This window comes from Ranitomeya imitator, chromosome 6 (genome assembly GCF_032444005.1).
Source record: "Ranitomeya imitator isolate aRanImi1 chromosome 6, aRanImi1.pri, whole genome shotgun sequence".
Classification (NCBI taxonomy): Eukaryota; Metazoa; Chordata; class Amphibia; order Anura; family Dendrobatidae; genus Ranitomeya; species Ranitomeya imitator.
In genome coordinates this window covers 15,734,919-15,746,951 of record NC_091287.1, presented here as the reverse complement: position 1 = coordinate 15,746,951, position 12,033 = coordinate 15,734,919, and the positions used below count along the sequence as shown (strand labels likewise).

Sequence of the window (12,033 nt, the reverse complement as noted above, 5' to 3'; positions counted from 1 at the left end):
ATGTGGATCGTTGTGTTTATAAACATTCCGAGCTCTGGATACTTTGTATCTCTGTAGTTGTTTGACGCCAGAGACTGCAGGACCACCCACGAGATGTTCACCTACATCTGCAACCATATCAAATACTCCACCAACAAAGGCAATATCAGGTATGTTGTATTCATAGTAGTCTCTGAGGGGGGTCTTCAGAACAGCCCTGGAGCCCACCATACGTAGAAATTAAAGGGGTTGTCCACGCAGTCCCTGGACAATAAGATGATTGCAATACAAAGTGTCCCCCTGATGAAGCAATTGGTGGAGAAACCTGACAGTAAGGGTTGAGTCTCCCTGCAGCTCCCCCACAGGAGAAACTAAGTATTACAAGATGGCTAAAATACGAGGATCGAGAACAGAGGACCCTCTAATACCCCAGAATTCCCTAACAGGGTGTCTAACAATAGATCTTCCTAAGTGGGAGCCCCTCTTTAATATTCTGTATGAAGCTGGACGACCCCTGGTTCTCCTGATAATGGCTGACAATGCAGGGGATGTACGGTGTGGTTCTAGAACTTGCCCTCATATCAGGCATCTTGGTCGGCGTCACTTTTATGGATTTTTCATGTTTTTTTTATGTCTTTCTGAGCACAGGTCGGCGATCACCATCTTCCCCCAGAGAAAAGATGGGACGTCAGATTTCAGGATCTGGAACAGCCAGTTAATCCGCTATGCGGGATACAGACAGGAGGACGAGACTGTGGTGGGAGATCCCATGAATGTGGAGTTGACCGAGGTACGATTATTGTACTTTTTTCCCCCAGTGCTGAACTCCTTAATTCTCCCCCTGCTTATGTCTTCCTTGTTCTCACCATCTTCTGCTCTACAGTCAGTGATTCTTTATATTTCTCCTTTTCAATGGTAAACGATTGTCAAAGGCGTTAATCAGCACTTTCCACCTTACAGTTATGTGTCCAGCTGGGCTGGAAACCAAAAGGTGGCCGATTTGACGTGTTGCCTCTTCTCTTACAAGCCAATGGAGATGACCCAAAAATCTTTGAAATTCCACCTGAACTTGTCTTGGAGGTGCCTCTCAGACACCCAAAGTAAGGCACAAAGTCCTGCATGGCTGCGAGTCGTAATATCTGTAGACCCCCAGATATATTGATTTCTGAGCACCTCTAGACCGCCAGGGATGTAAAGGGGCTGTCCACTAGCTAATAATACTTTTAGATCTGTTCATAATAGGACTAGTAGTGTCAAAGGTTTCCCAGTATTCAGCTTTACCGGGATCGGCAGGTGATTAGTGCGGTGTGTGAAGGGGGCTGGAGGTCACAATTCTAATATCTAAGCCAGCCCCTTTATATGTGTGTGTATTAAAATATAGCTAAATGTGATTTTAACAGAAGTGGAAAACCCCTTTAAATCCATGCACTGCCTTACACCACCATAATTGCTTTCACCATTTGTCCACACTAGACCACCAGGGATGTCACCATTAACCACTCTAGACCACCAGGGATGTCCATATTCACCACTCTAGCCCACCAGGGATATCACTATTAACCAATTAATCACTCTAGTCACCAGGGATGTCACCATTAACCACTCTAGTCACCAGGGATGTCACCATTAACCACTCTATACCACCAGGGATGTCCCTATTCACCCATCTAGACCACCAGGGATGTCCTTATTCACCGCTCTAGCCCACCAGGGATATCACTATTAACCAATTAACCACTCTAGTCACCAGGGATGTCACCATTAACCACTCTAGTCACCAGGGATGTCACCATTAACCACTTTGTTATTGTAGACCACCATAGTTATCCCCAGTATCCACTTTCTTATTCTAGACCACATATGTCTGTCCCCATTAACCCATTACTGCCCTAGACCACCAGTTTTTTTTCTATTACCCCTTTTTTCCGTGCCAAACTTCCAAAGACATCCCCTGTGTGATAGTTCCTGATGATCGATGATTTTTTTGTTTTTGGTCATGGTCTCTAAAATGAAACAATTTATCACATCTAACTGTTTAATTAACGTTTTTTGTCTTTTCTTTTGATTTCCAGCTACGAGTGGTTTTCAGAATTGGGATTGAAGTGGTACGCATTGCCTGCCGTGAGCAGCTTGCTCCTGGAGATTGGGGGGCTGGAGTTCCCAGCGGTGCCATTTAATGGCTGGTACATGAGCACTGAGATTGGGATGCGGAACCTGTGCGACTCCTATCGATACAATATAACTGAGGCGAGTGCATAGAACAGGACTTCCCTTCTTGTCCGTACCATAGTGGTGCTAGTCCCCCTGCCCTGGCAGACTCCCCTGCCTTCCCTTCTTGTCCATACCGTAGTGGTGCTACCCCGCCTGCCGCGGCAGACTCCCTGCCTTCCCTGCTTGTCCGTACCGTAGTGGTGCTACCCCGCCTGCCCCGGCAGACTCCCTGCCTTCCCTGCTTGTCGATACCGTAGTGGTGCTACCCCGCCTGCCCCGGCAGACTCCCCTGCCTTCCCTTCTTGTCCGTACCATAGTGGTGCTAGTCCGCCTGCCCCGGTAGACTCCCTGCCTTCCCTGCTTGTCCATACCGTAGTGGTGCTACCCCGCCTGCCCCGGCAGACTCCCTGCCTTCCCTGCTTGTCCGTACCATAGTGGTGCTACCCTGCCTGCCCTGGCAGACTCCCTGCCTTCCCTTCTTGTCCGTACCGTAGTGGTGCTACCCCGCCTGCCCCGGCAGACTCCCTGCCTTCCCTGCTTGTCGATACCGTAGTGGTGCTACCCCGCCTGCCCCGGCAGACTTCCTGCCTTCCCTTCTTGTCCGTACCGTAGTGATGCTAGTCCGCCTGCCCCGGTAGACTCCCTGCCTTCCCTGCTTGTCCATACCGTAGTGGTGCTACCCTGCCTGCCCCGGCAGACTCCCTGCCTTCCCTTCTTGTCCATACCGTAGTGGTGCTACCCTGCCTGCCCTGGCAGACTCCCCTGCCTTCCCTTCTTGTCCGTACCATAGTGGTGCTAGTCCGCCTGCCCCGGCAGACTCCCTGCCGTCCCTTCTTGTCCGTACCATAGTGGTGCTACCCCGCCTGCCCCGGCAGACTCCCTGCCTTCCCTTCTTGTCCGTACCGTAGTGATGCTAGTCCGCCTACCCCGGTAGACTTCCTGCCTTCTCTTGTCTGTACCGTAGCGGTGCTAGCCTGTCTGCTCCGGTAGACTCCCTGCCTGCCCTTCTTGTCTGTACCGTAGTGGTGCTTGCTTGTCTGCCCCAGTAGACTCCCTGCCTTCTCTTCTTGTCCATACCGTAGTGGTGCTAACCCGCCTGCGCCAGTAGACTTCCTGCCTTCTCTTCTTGTCCGTACTGTAGTGGTGCTTGCCTGCCTGCCCCGGGAAATACCCTGCTTTCCCTTCTTGTCCCTACCATAATGGTGCTAGCCCGCCTGCTCCGGTAGACTCCCCTGCCTTCCCTTCTTCCCGTACCATAGTGGTGCTTGCCCACTGGCCCCGGGAGACTCCCTGCCTTCCCTTCTTGTCCGTACCGTAGTGGTGATACCCTGCCTGCCCCGGTAGACTCCCTGCCTGCCTTCCTTTCTTTTCCGTACCGCAGTGGTGCTACCTCACCTGCCCCGGTAGACTCCCTGCCTTCCTTTCTTTTCCGTACCGCAGAGGTGCTACCTCACCTGCCCCGGGAGACTCGCTGCCTTCCCTTCTTGTCCGTACCGTAGTGGTGATACCCTGCCTGCCCCAGTAGACTCCCTGCCTTCCTTTCTTGTCCGTACCGCAGTGGTGCTACCTCACCTGCCCCGGGAGACTCCCTGCCTTCCATTCCCTACTCTCATTGCAGAGTTCTCTGCGTTAGTGAAAAACTGCGATGGAAAAGAACGTGAAAAATGAACTTAAAACCGACCTGCAAACTCCAGTGTCAGGCAGCTGCTAAAAAGTTTATACAATTTTCGGATTCATAAAAAGAAGTGCAGGGAAAAAAATCCACATGTCCCGACAGAATTCAGAAATACTGTGTAAGGTTTTGGAATGTCATTTTGCTGGTGTCTATGGATGTAGAGCGGGAGGTCAGGAAAGCTCCTGGAGGTGGATGTGGGGGCACAGGCTTTTCTCCATACATTGCATGTATCTGTCCCGTATAGCCTTATTTCTCCTGGGTTGCGCTCACACTTCCAGCTCAAGGAGCTCCGGTTCTGGCTCATTGTAAGTTCTTCTACTTACTGAGATGTTTCCTTAGATATTTTGGCGCTGACGTGAAGCCTGTACTATAAACACTTGTGCACAGAAATATCTCACTAGTGCTGCTTTACCGGATTGATTCAAACCTCGGCAATCTTTACAGGACGTGGCCAAGAAGCTCGGACTGGACACCAAGAAAACCTCATCCCTGTGGAAGGACCGGGCCGCTCTGGAGATTAACATCGCAGTCCTACATAGCTACCAGGTAACCCCACGTCTGTGCTGCACAGTGGGGGACTCCCCTGTGTGACCCGACCATGTGTAGGGTTCATGGTGGTCACCTAGTCTTTTGTCATTATGTTCTGGCGTCATGTCTATTTCAGAGTGATAAGGTCACCATCGTGGACCACCATGCAGCGACAGAGTCCTTCATGAAACACATGGAACATGAGACCCGCCTACGAGGAGGTTGCCCAGCTGACTGGGTCTGGATTATGCCACCGATGTCTGCCAGTCTGACCCCGGTATTCCACCAAGAGATGGTCAATTACCACCTTTCTCCATCCTTTCTATACCAGGTACCTGACAACACTCTAAGGTCTCGTCTTCTACCTCCGGGGTCAGAGTCTCCATATTTCTCCAGCACTATTTCCATCTTTTGGTTCTTCAATGTCTGTTGTGATTTCTGTCCTTTGAGTAATCAAGTTGATCGTACCTAGTTGGGTATCTTGCTACTGTCAATGGTTGGTGAGACATTTCTTCATTCTCAGACCCTCTCAGCCCAGGTGCCATCACCAAGCCATTATCTGTTGTTGATAAATGACCATACATAGACCAAATGTAAGAACGAAAAACGTAACGCCATGTACGACCGTCCATACAGTTTTCTGCTCTGAGGTTCTTGTCTGTCTTCTTGACTCTTTCTTAATGACAGTCTTGATATTTTAGCCTGACCCTTGGAAGCATCACATCTGGAAGGGATCTCAGAGCACCATCACCAGGAAGAGAACCTTCAAGGAGGTAGCAAAGTAAGTGACAAAGATTCTGGAGGAGCTCAACATGCGGATTTTATCTACTGTTGTGGGAATAATGGGTCATCCCGTCCTGAAGGAACCCCATCACCACCATCGTGTTAGATGTCCAAGCTAATAACCCAAAAGGTATCAATATATTCTCCTTGTTCCCTATAGCGCTGTGAAGTTTTCCGCTAAACTGATGGGTCAGGCCATGGCTCGCAGAGTAAAGGCCACCATCCTCTATGCCACCGAAACCGGCCGCTCTGAGACCTATGCTCAGAAACTCTGCAACATCTTCACGTATGCATTTGATCCCAAGGTAAGAAGATAGTTGTTGAGCACGAGGACATGACAACTTGAGTAAGTGGGTCCCAGTGAGTGTTTTGGGTTTACAGTGGAGATAAGTGACTTGATAAGCAGGACCATGGTCCAGTGGACACCAGACGGGAGCGTTGTGAACTCCCTGCTACCTGCGGCATTTCTGGTAGTTCCTCTAATTTGTAGACTCGGTGCAATGACGTCAACCTGGGTCTACAAATCAAAAGAGGTGCCAGGATTCTGCAGGTAGGAGACGGTCTATAGGGCTCTTGTCCTGCGACCAATGACTACTGACGTGGCCACTGGTCCAGGTCTTGCCAGTCGACTTGCTCATCCCTAGTTTTGGGCCTAAAGAGAATGGGGAACCTAAAGTGGACGCAGCGTGGAATTACAGAACTGTCTCTTGCCTCTTGATGTTTCCAGATCGCTGGTAGTCAGATTCCAGTTGTGGAGGGTGATGGGGTTGTTGGGCCCCTTGTAGCCGTCACAGTCATTTGTCATCTCTCCTGTGTAGGTGATCTGTATGGATCAGTACGATACTGTGGACCTGGTGCACGAGACGCTGGTTCTGGTAGTTACAAGCACATTCGGCAACGGTGACCCACCAGAAAATGGCGAGGTAAATAACGCGGTGAAATCTTACCTGCTCCTGCAGCCGCGGTATAATCTCTCCGAGTCCAACGTCTTCTATATATGCGGTATTATACTTCATAGGGATTTGCCCGGGAACTTATGGAGATGACGTCCCCCAACATCGCTGCCCTCCAGCCGGAGCAACAGAAGTGAGTACACCGGCCTGCCAGAGTGAGGTGGCGCCATGAATGTCCGACCATCTAAGGCTTGCAACCAGCATTGTATGGTGACTTGTATATAATTGTATTATATGTGCATTGTATGGCAGTACAATATGAGCACTGTATGGCGGTATTATATGACCTCTGTATAGTGGTATTATACGGGCCCTCTATGACTGTATCATATGAGAACTGTATGGCAGCATGGTATGAGCACTGTATGGTGGTATTATGTGAGAACTGTATGGTGGTATCATATGAGCGCTGTATAGCAGTATGATATGAGCGCTGTATAGCAGTATGATATGGCCACTGTGTGGCGGTATTATATGGGCACGCTATCGCGGTATGATATGAACACTGTATGGCGGTATTATATGAGCTCTGTATAGAGGTATTATATGGGCCCTCTATGACTGTATCATATGAGCATTGTATAGCTGTATAGTATGAGCACTGTATGGTGGTATTATATGAGAACTGTAAGGTGGCATTATGTGGGCCCTGTATGGTGGCATTATATGGGCCCTGTATGGTGGTATCATATGAGCACTGTATGGCAGTATATGACCACTGTAAGGCAGTATCATATGAGCACTGTATAGCATTATGATATGGCCACTGTGTGGCGGTATTTTATGGGCTCGCTATCGCAGTATGATATGAACATTGTATGGCGGAATTATATGAGCACTGGTGGTATTATATGAACACTGTATGGCGGTATCATAAGCACTGTATGGCGGCATTATATGGGCACTCTATGGCAGTATCATATGAGCACTCTATAGCGATAACATATGGGCAGTGTATGACAGTATCATATGAGCACTGTATGGAAGTATGATATGAGCATTGTATGGTGGTATTATATGGGCAATGTATAGCGGTAACATATGGGCACAGTATGGCACTATGATATGAGCACTGTAGGGCAGTATTATTTGAGCACTCTATGGCACTATTATATGAGAACTTTATAGCAGTTCCATAGAATCATAGAATGTTAGAGATGGAAGGGACCTCCTGGGTCATCTGGTCCAACCCCGTGCTTACAGCAGGATTCACTAAATCATCCCAGACAGATGTCTGTCCAGCCTCTGTTTTGAAGACTTCCATTGAAGGAGAACTCACCACCTCTTGTGGCCGCCTGTTCCACTCATTGATCACCCTCACTGTCAAAAAGGTTTTTCTAATATCTAATCTGTGTCTCCTCCCATTCAGTTTCATCCCATTGCTTCTAGTCTTTCTTTGTGCAAATGAGAATAAAGATGATCCTTCTACAATGTGACAGCCCTTGAGATATTTGTAGACAGCTATTAAATTTCCTCTGTCTTTTGCAAACTAAACATTCCCAGATCCTGTAACCGTTCCTCATAGGACATGGTTTGCAAACCAGTCACCATTCTGGTCGCTCTTCTCTGAACTTGCTCCAGTTTGTTAATGTCTTTTTTTTAAATGTGCAGCCCAAAACTGGACTCAGTATTCCAGATGAGGTCTGACCAAAGAGGAGTAGAGGGCAATAATGACTTCATGTGATCTAGACTATATGCTTCTGTTAATACATCCCAGAATTGTATTTGCCCTTTTTGCTGCTGCATCACACTGTTGACTCCTGTTCAGTCTGTGATCTATTAGTATACCCAAGTCTTTTTCACATGTGCTGTTGCTTAGCCCTATTCCTCCCACTCTGTATATGCTTTTTTCAATTTTATTGCCCAGATGTAGTACTTTGCATTTTCCCTGTTAAAAATCATTCTGTTAGTTGCTGCCCACTGCTCCAGTTTATTTATATCTTTGTGAATCCTCGCTCTCTGTTCTCTAGTTTCAGCTATTAGTGATGAGCGAATATACTTGTTACTCGAGATTTGTCGAGCACGCTCGGGTGACCTCCGAGTATTTTTTAGTGCTCGGAGATATAGTTTTCCTCACCGCAGCTAAATGATTTACATCTGTTAGCCAGCATAAGTACATGTGGAGATTCCCTAGCAACCAGGCAACCCCCACATGTACTTATGCTGGCTAACAGATGTAAATCATCCAGCTGCGGCGATGAAAACTAAATCTCCGAGCACTAAAAAATACTTGGAGGACACCCGAGCGTGCTCGGGAAATCTCGAGTAACGAGTATATTCGCTCATCATTATTAGCTATCCCTCCTAGCTTTGTGTCATCAGCAAATTTAATCAGTGTACCCTCAATTCCTTCATCTAAATCATTGATAAAGTTGTTGAACAATACAGGGCCAGGATAGAACCCTTGGTACCCCACTTAAGATATTCTTCCAACTGGATGTGCAGCCATTTACATCCACTCTTTGGGTCCGATCACTAAGCCAGTTATGAGTCCACCTAACGGTTGCCTTGTCCTTTTCTTACTTAGTCATTTTTTTCAATAAGGACTGTGTGAGATACTTTGTCAAATGCTTTGCTGAAGTCAAGATATACTACGCTGCTCAAAAAAATAAATGGAACACTTAAACAACAGAATATAACTCCAAGTAAATCAAACTTCTGTGAAATCAAACTGTCCACTTAGGAAGCAACACTGTTTGACAATCTGTTTCACATGCTGTTCTGCAAATGGAACAGATGGAAATTATTGGCAATTATCAAGACACTCAATAAAGGAGTGGTTCTGCAGGTGGGGACCCCAGACCACATCTCAGTACCAATGCTTTCTGGCTGATCTTTTGGTCACCTTTGAATGTTGGTTGTGCTTTCACACTCATGGTAGCATGAGACAGACTCTACAACCCACACAAGTGGCTCAGGTAGTGCAGCTCATCCAGGATGGCACATCAATGCGAGCTGTGGCAAGAAGGTTTGATGTGTCTGTCAGCATAGTGTCCAGAGTCTGTAGGCACTACCAGGAGACAGGCCAGTACACCAGGAGACGTGGAGGGGGCCGTAGCAGAGCAACAACCCAGCAGCAGTACCGCTACCTCAGCCTTTGTGCAAAGAGGAACAGGAGGACCACTGCCAGAACCCTGCAAAATGACCTTCAGCAGGCCACAAATGTGCATGTGTCTGCACAAATGGTTAGAAACTGACTCCATGAGGATGGTCTGAGTGCTCGACGTCCACAGTTGGGGGTTGTGCTCACAGTCCAACACCGTGCAGGATGCTTGGCATTTGCCACAGAACACCAGGATTGGAAAATTCGCCACTGGCGCCCTGTGCTCTTCACAGATGAAAGCAGGTTCACACTGAGCACATGTGACAAATGTGACAGAGTCTGGAGACGCCGTGGAGAGCGATCTGCTGCCTGCAACATCCTTCAGCATGACCGGTTTGGCAGTGGGTCAGTAATGGTGTGGGGTGGCATTTCTTTGGAGGGCCGCACAGCCCTCCATGTGCTCGCCAGAGGTAGCCTGACTGCCATTAGGTACCGAGATGAGATCCTCAGACCCCTTGTGAGACCATATGCTGGTGCGGTTGGCCCCAGGTTCCTCCTAATGCAGGACAATGCCAGACCTCATGTGGTTGGAGTGTGTCAGCAGTTCCTGCAAGATGAAGGCATTGAAGCTATGTACTGGCCCACCCGTTCCCCAGACCTGAATCCGATTGAACACATCTGGGACATCATGTCTCGCACCATCCACCAACGTCATGTTGCACCACAGACTGTCCAGGAGTTGGCGGGTGCTTTAGTCCAGGTCCGGGAGGAGATCCGCTGCCTCATCAGGAGCATGCCTAGGCATTGTATGGAGGTCATACAGGCACCTGGAGGCCACACACACTACTGAGCATGATTTCCTTGTTTTGAGGTATTTCCACTGAAGTTGGATCAGCCTGCAATTTGATTTTCCATTTTGATTATCGTTCCAAATCCAGGCCTCCATTGGTTAATAAATTTGATTTCCATTGATGATTTTTGTGTGATTTTGTTGTCAGCACATTCAACTTTGTACAGAACAAAGTATTCAATGAGAATATTTCATTCATTCAGATCTAGGATGTGTTATTTGAGTGTTCCTTTTATTTTTTTTGAGCAGTATATATCTACAGCATTTCCCTGATCCACCCAGTCAGTGATTTTGTCATACAACCCCTGGCAAAAATTATTGAATCACCGGCCTTGGAGGATGTTCATTCAGTTGTTTAATTTTGTAGAAAAAAAGCAGACCACAGACATGGCACCAAACTACAGTCATTTCAAACGGCAACTTTCTGGCTTTAAGAAACACGAAAAGAAATCAATAAAAAAAATGTGCTACTCAGTAATGGTTACTTTTTTTAATCAAGCATAGGGGAAAAATTATGGAATCACTCAATTCTGAGGAAAAAATTATGGAATCATGAAAAACAAACGAACAAAAAACCCTCCAACACATCACTAGTATTTTGTTGCACCACCTCTGGCTTTCATTACAGCTTGCAGTCTATGAGGCCTGGACCTAATGATTGTCACACAGGACTGTTCACCAATCTGGCTCCTACTTTCCCAGATTGCTGTTGCCAGATCAGCTTTGCAGGTTGGATTCTTGTCATGGACCATTTTCTTCAACTTCCACGAAACATTTTCAATTGGATTGAGATCCGGACTATTTGCAGCCCATGACATTCACCTTATGTGTCTTTTTTCCAGGAACGTTTTCAGTTTTTGCTCTATGGCAGGATGCATTATCATCTTGAAAAATGATTTCATCATCCCCAAACATCCTTTCAATTGATGGGATAAGAAAAGTGTCCAAAATATCAACATAAACTTGTGCATTTATTGAAGATGTAATGACAGCCGTCTCCCCAGTGCCTTTACCTGACATGCAGCCCCATATCATCAATGACTGTGGAAATTTGCATGTTCTCTTCAGGCAGTCATCTGTATAAATCTCATTGGAACGGCACCAAACAAAAGTTCCAGCATCATCACCTTGCCCAATGCAGATTCGTGGTTCATCACTGAATATCACTTTCATCCAGTCACCACAGTCCACGATTGCTTTTCCTTAGCCCATTGTAACCTTGTTTTTTCTGTTTAGGTGTTAATGATGGCTTTCGTTTAGCTTTTCTGTATGGAAATCCCAGCGGTTTCTTACAGTTCGGTCTCAGACGTTGACTCCAGTTTCTACCCATTCGTTCCTCATTTGTTTCGTTGTGCATTTCCTGTTTTGGAGACATATTGCTTTAAGTTTCCGGTCTTGACGCTTCGATGTCTTCCTTGGTCTACCAGTATGTTTGCCTTTAACAACCTTCCCATGTTGTTTGTATTTGGTCCAGATTTTAGACACAGCTGACTGTGAACAACCAACATCTTTTGCAACATTGCGTGATGATTTACCCTCTTTTAAGAGTTTGATAATCCTCTCCTTTGTTTCAATTGACATCTCTTGTGTTGGAGCCGTGATTCCTGTCAGTCCACTTGGTGCAACAGCTCTCCAAGGAGTGATCGCTCCTTTTTAGATGCAGACTAGCGAGCAGATCTAATTTGATGCAGCTGTTATTTTTGGGTATGAAGTTTACAGGGCGATTCCATAATTTTTTCCTCAGAATTGAGTGATTCCATAATTTTTCTCCTGCGCTTGGTTAAAAAAAAGGCAGGTGATTCCATAATTTTTGCCAGGGGTTGTAGAAGGAAATGAAGTTAGTCTGATATGACCTATTAGTTACATGAGCACTGTATGGCAGCATTTCCTTTGTGACAGTGCTATATGCGCTATGTTAATATTACCCTGTAGCGCTTTGGAAACACTATATAGCATTATTATTTAGAACTGTAGGAACATTTTCCTTGGCCCACATATGGCACAGTATCTG

General features: G+C 46.9%; 1 protein-coding gene across 2 annotated transcripts in view; it reads left to right on the top strand.

Moving 5' to 3' along the window:
* The window catches only part of NOS3 (nitric oxide synthase 3), a 103,973-nt gene that overhangs the window by 46,969 nt on the left and 44,971 nt on the right, over nt 1-12,033 (top strand). For both annotated transcript variants that reach the window (XM_069729240.1, XM_069729239.1), the window contains exons 5-14: nt 58-149; nt 628-769; nt 940-1,079; nt 2,052-2,226; nt 4,310-4,411; nt 4,530-4,724; nt 5,095-5,174; nt 5,337-5,481; nt 5,995-6,099; nt 6,195-6,262. In XM_069729240.1, coding sequence (XP_069585341.1) covers nt 58-149; nt 628-769; nt 940-1,079; nt 2,052-2,226; nt 4,310-4,411; nt 4,530-4,724; nt 5,095-5,174; nt 5,337-5,481; nt 5,995-6,099; nt 6,195-6,262 — 1,244 coding nt within the window. The remainder of the gene's footprint in view (nt 1-57; nt 150-627; nt 770-939; nt 1,080-2,051; nt 2,227-4,309; nt 4,412-4,529; nt 4,725-5,094; nt 5,175-5,336; nt 5,482-5,994; nt 6,100-6,194; nt 6,263-12,033) is intronic.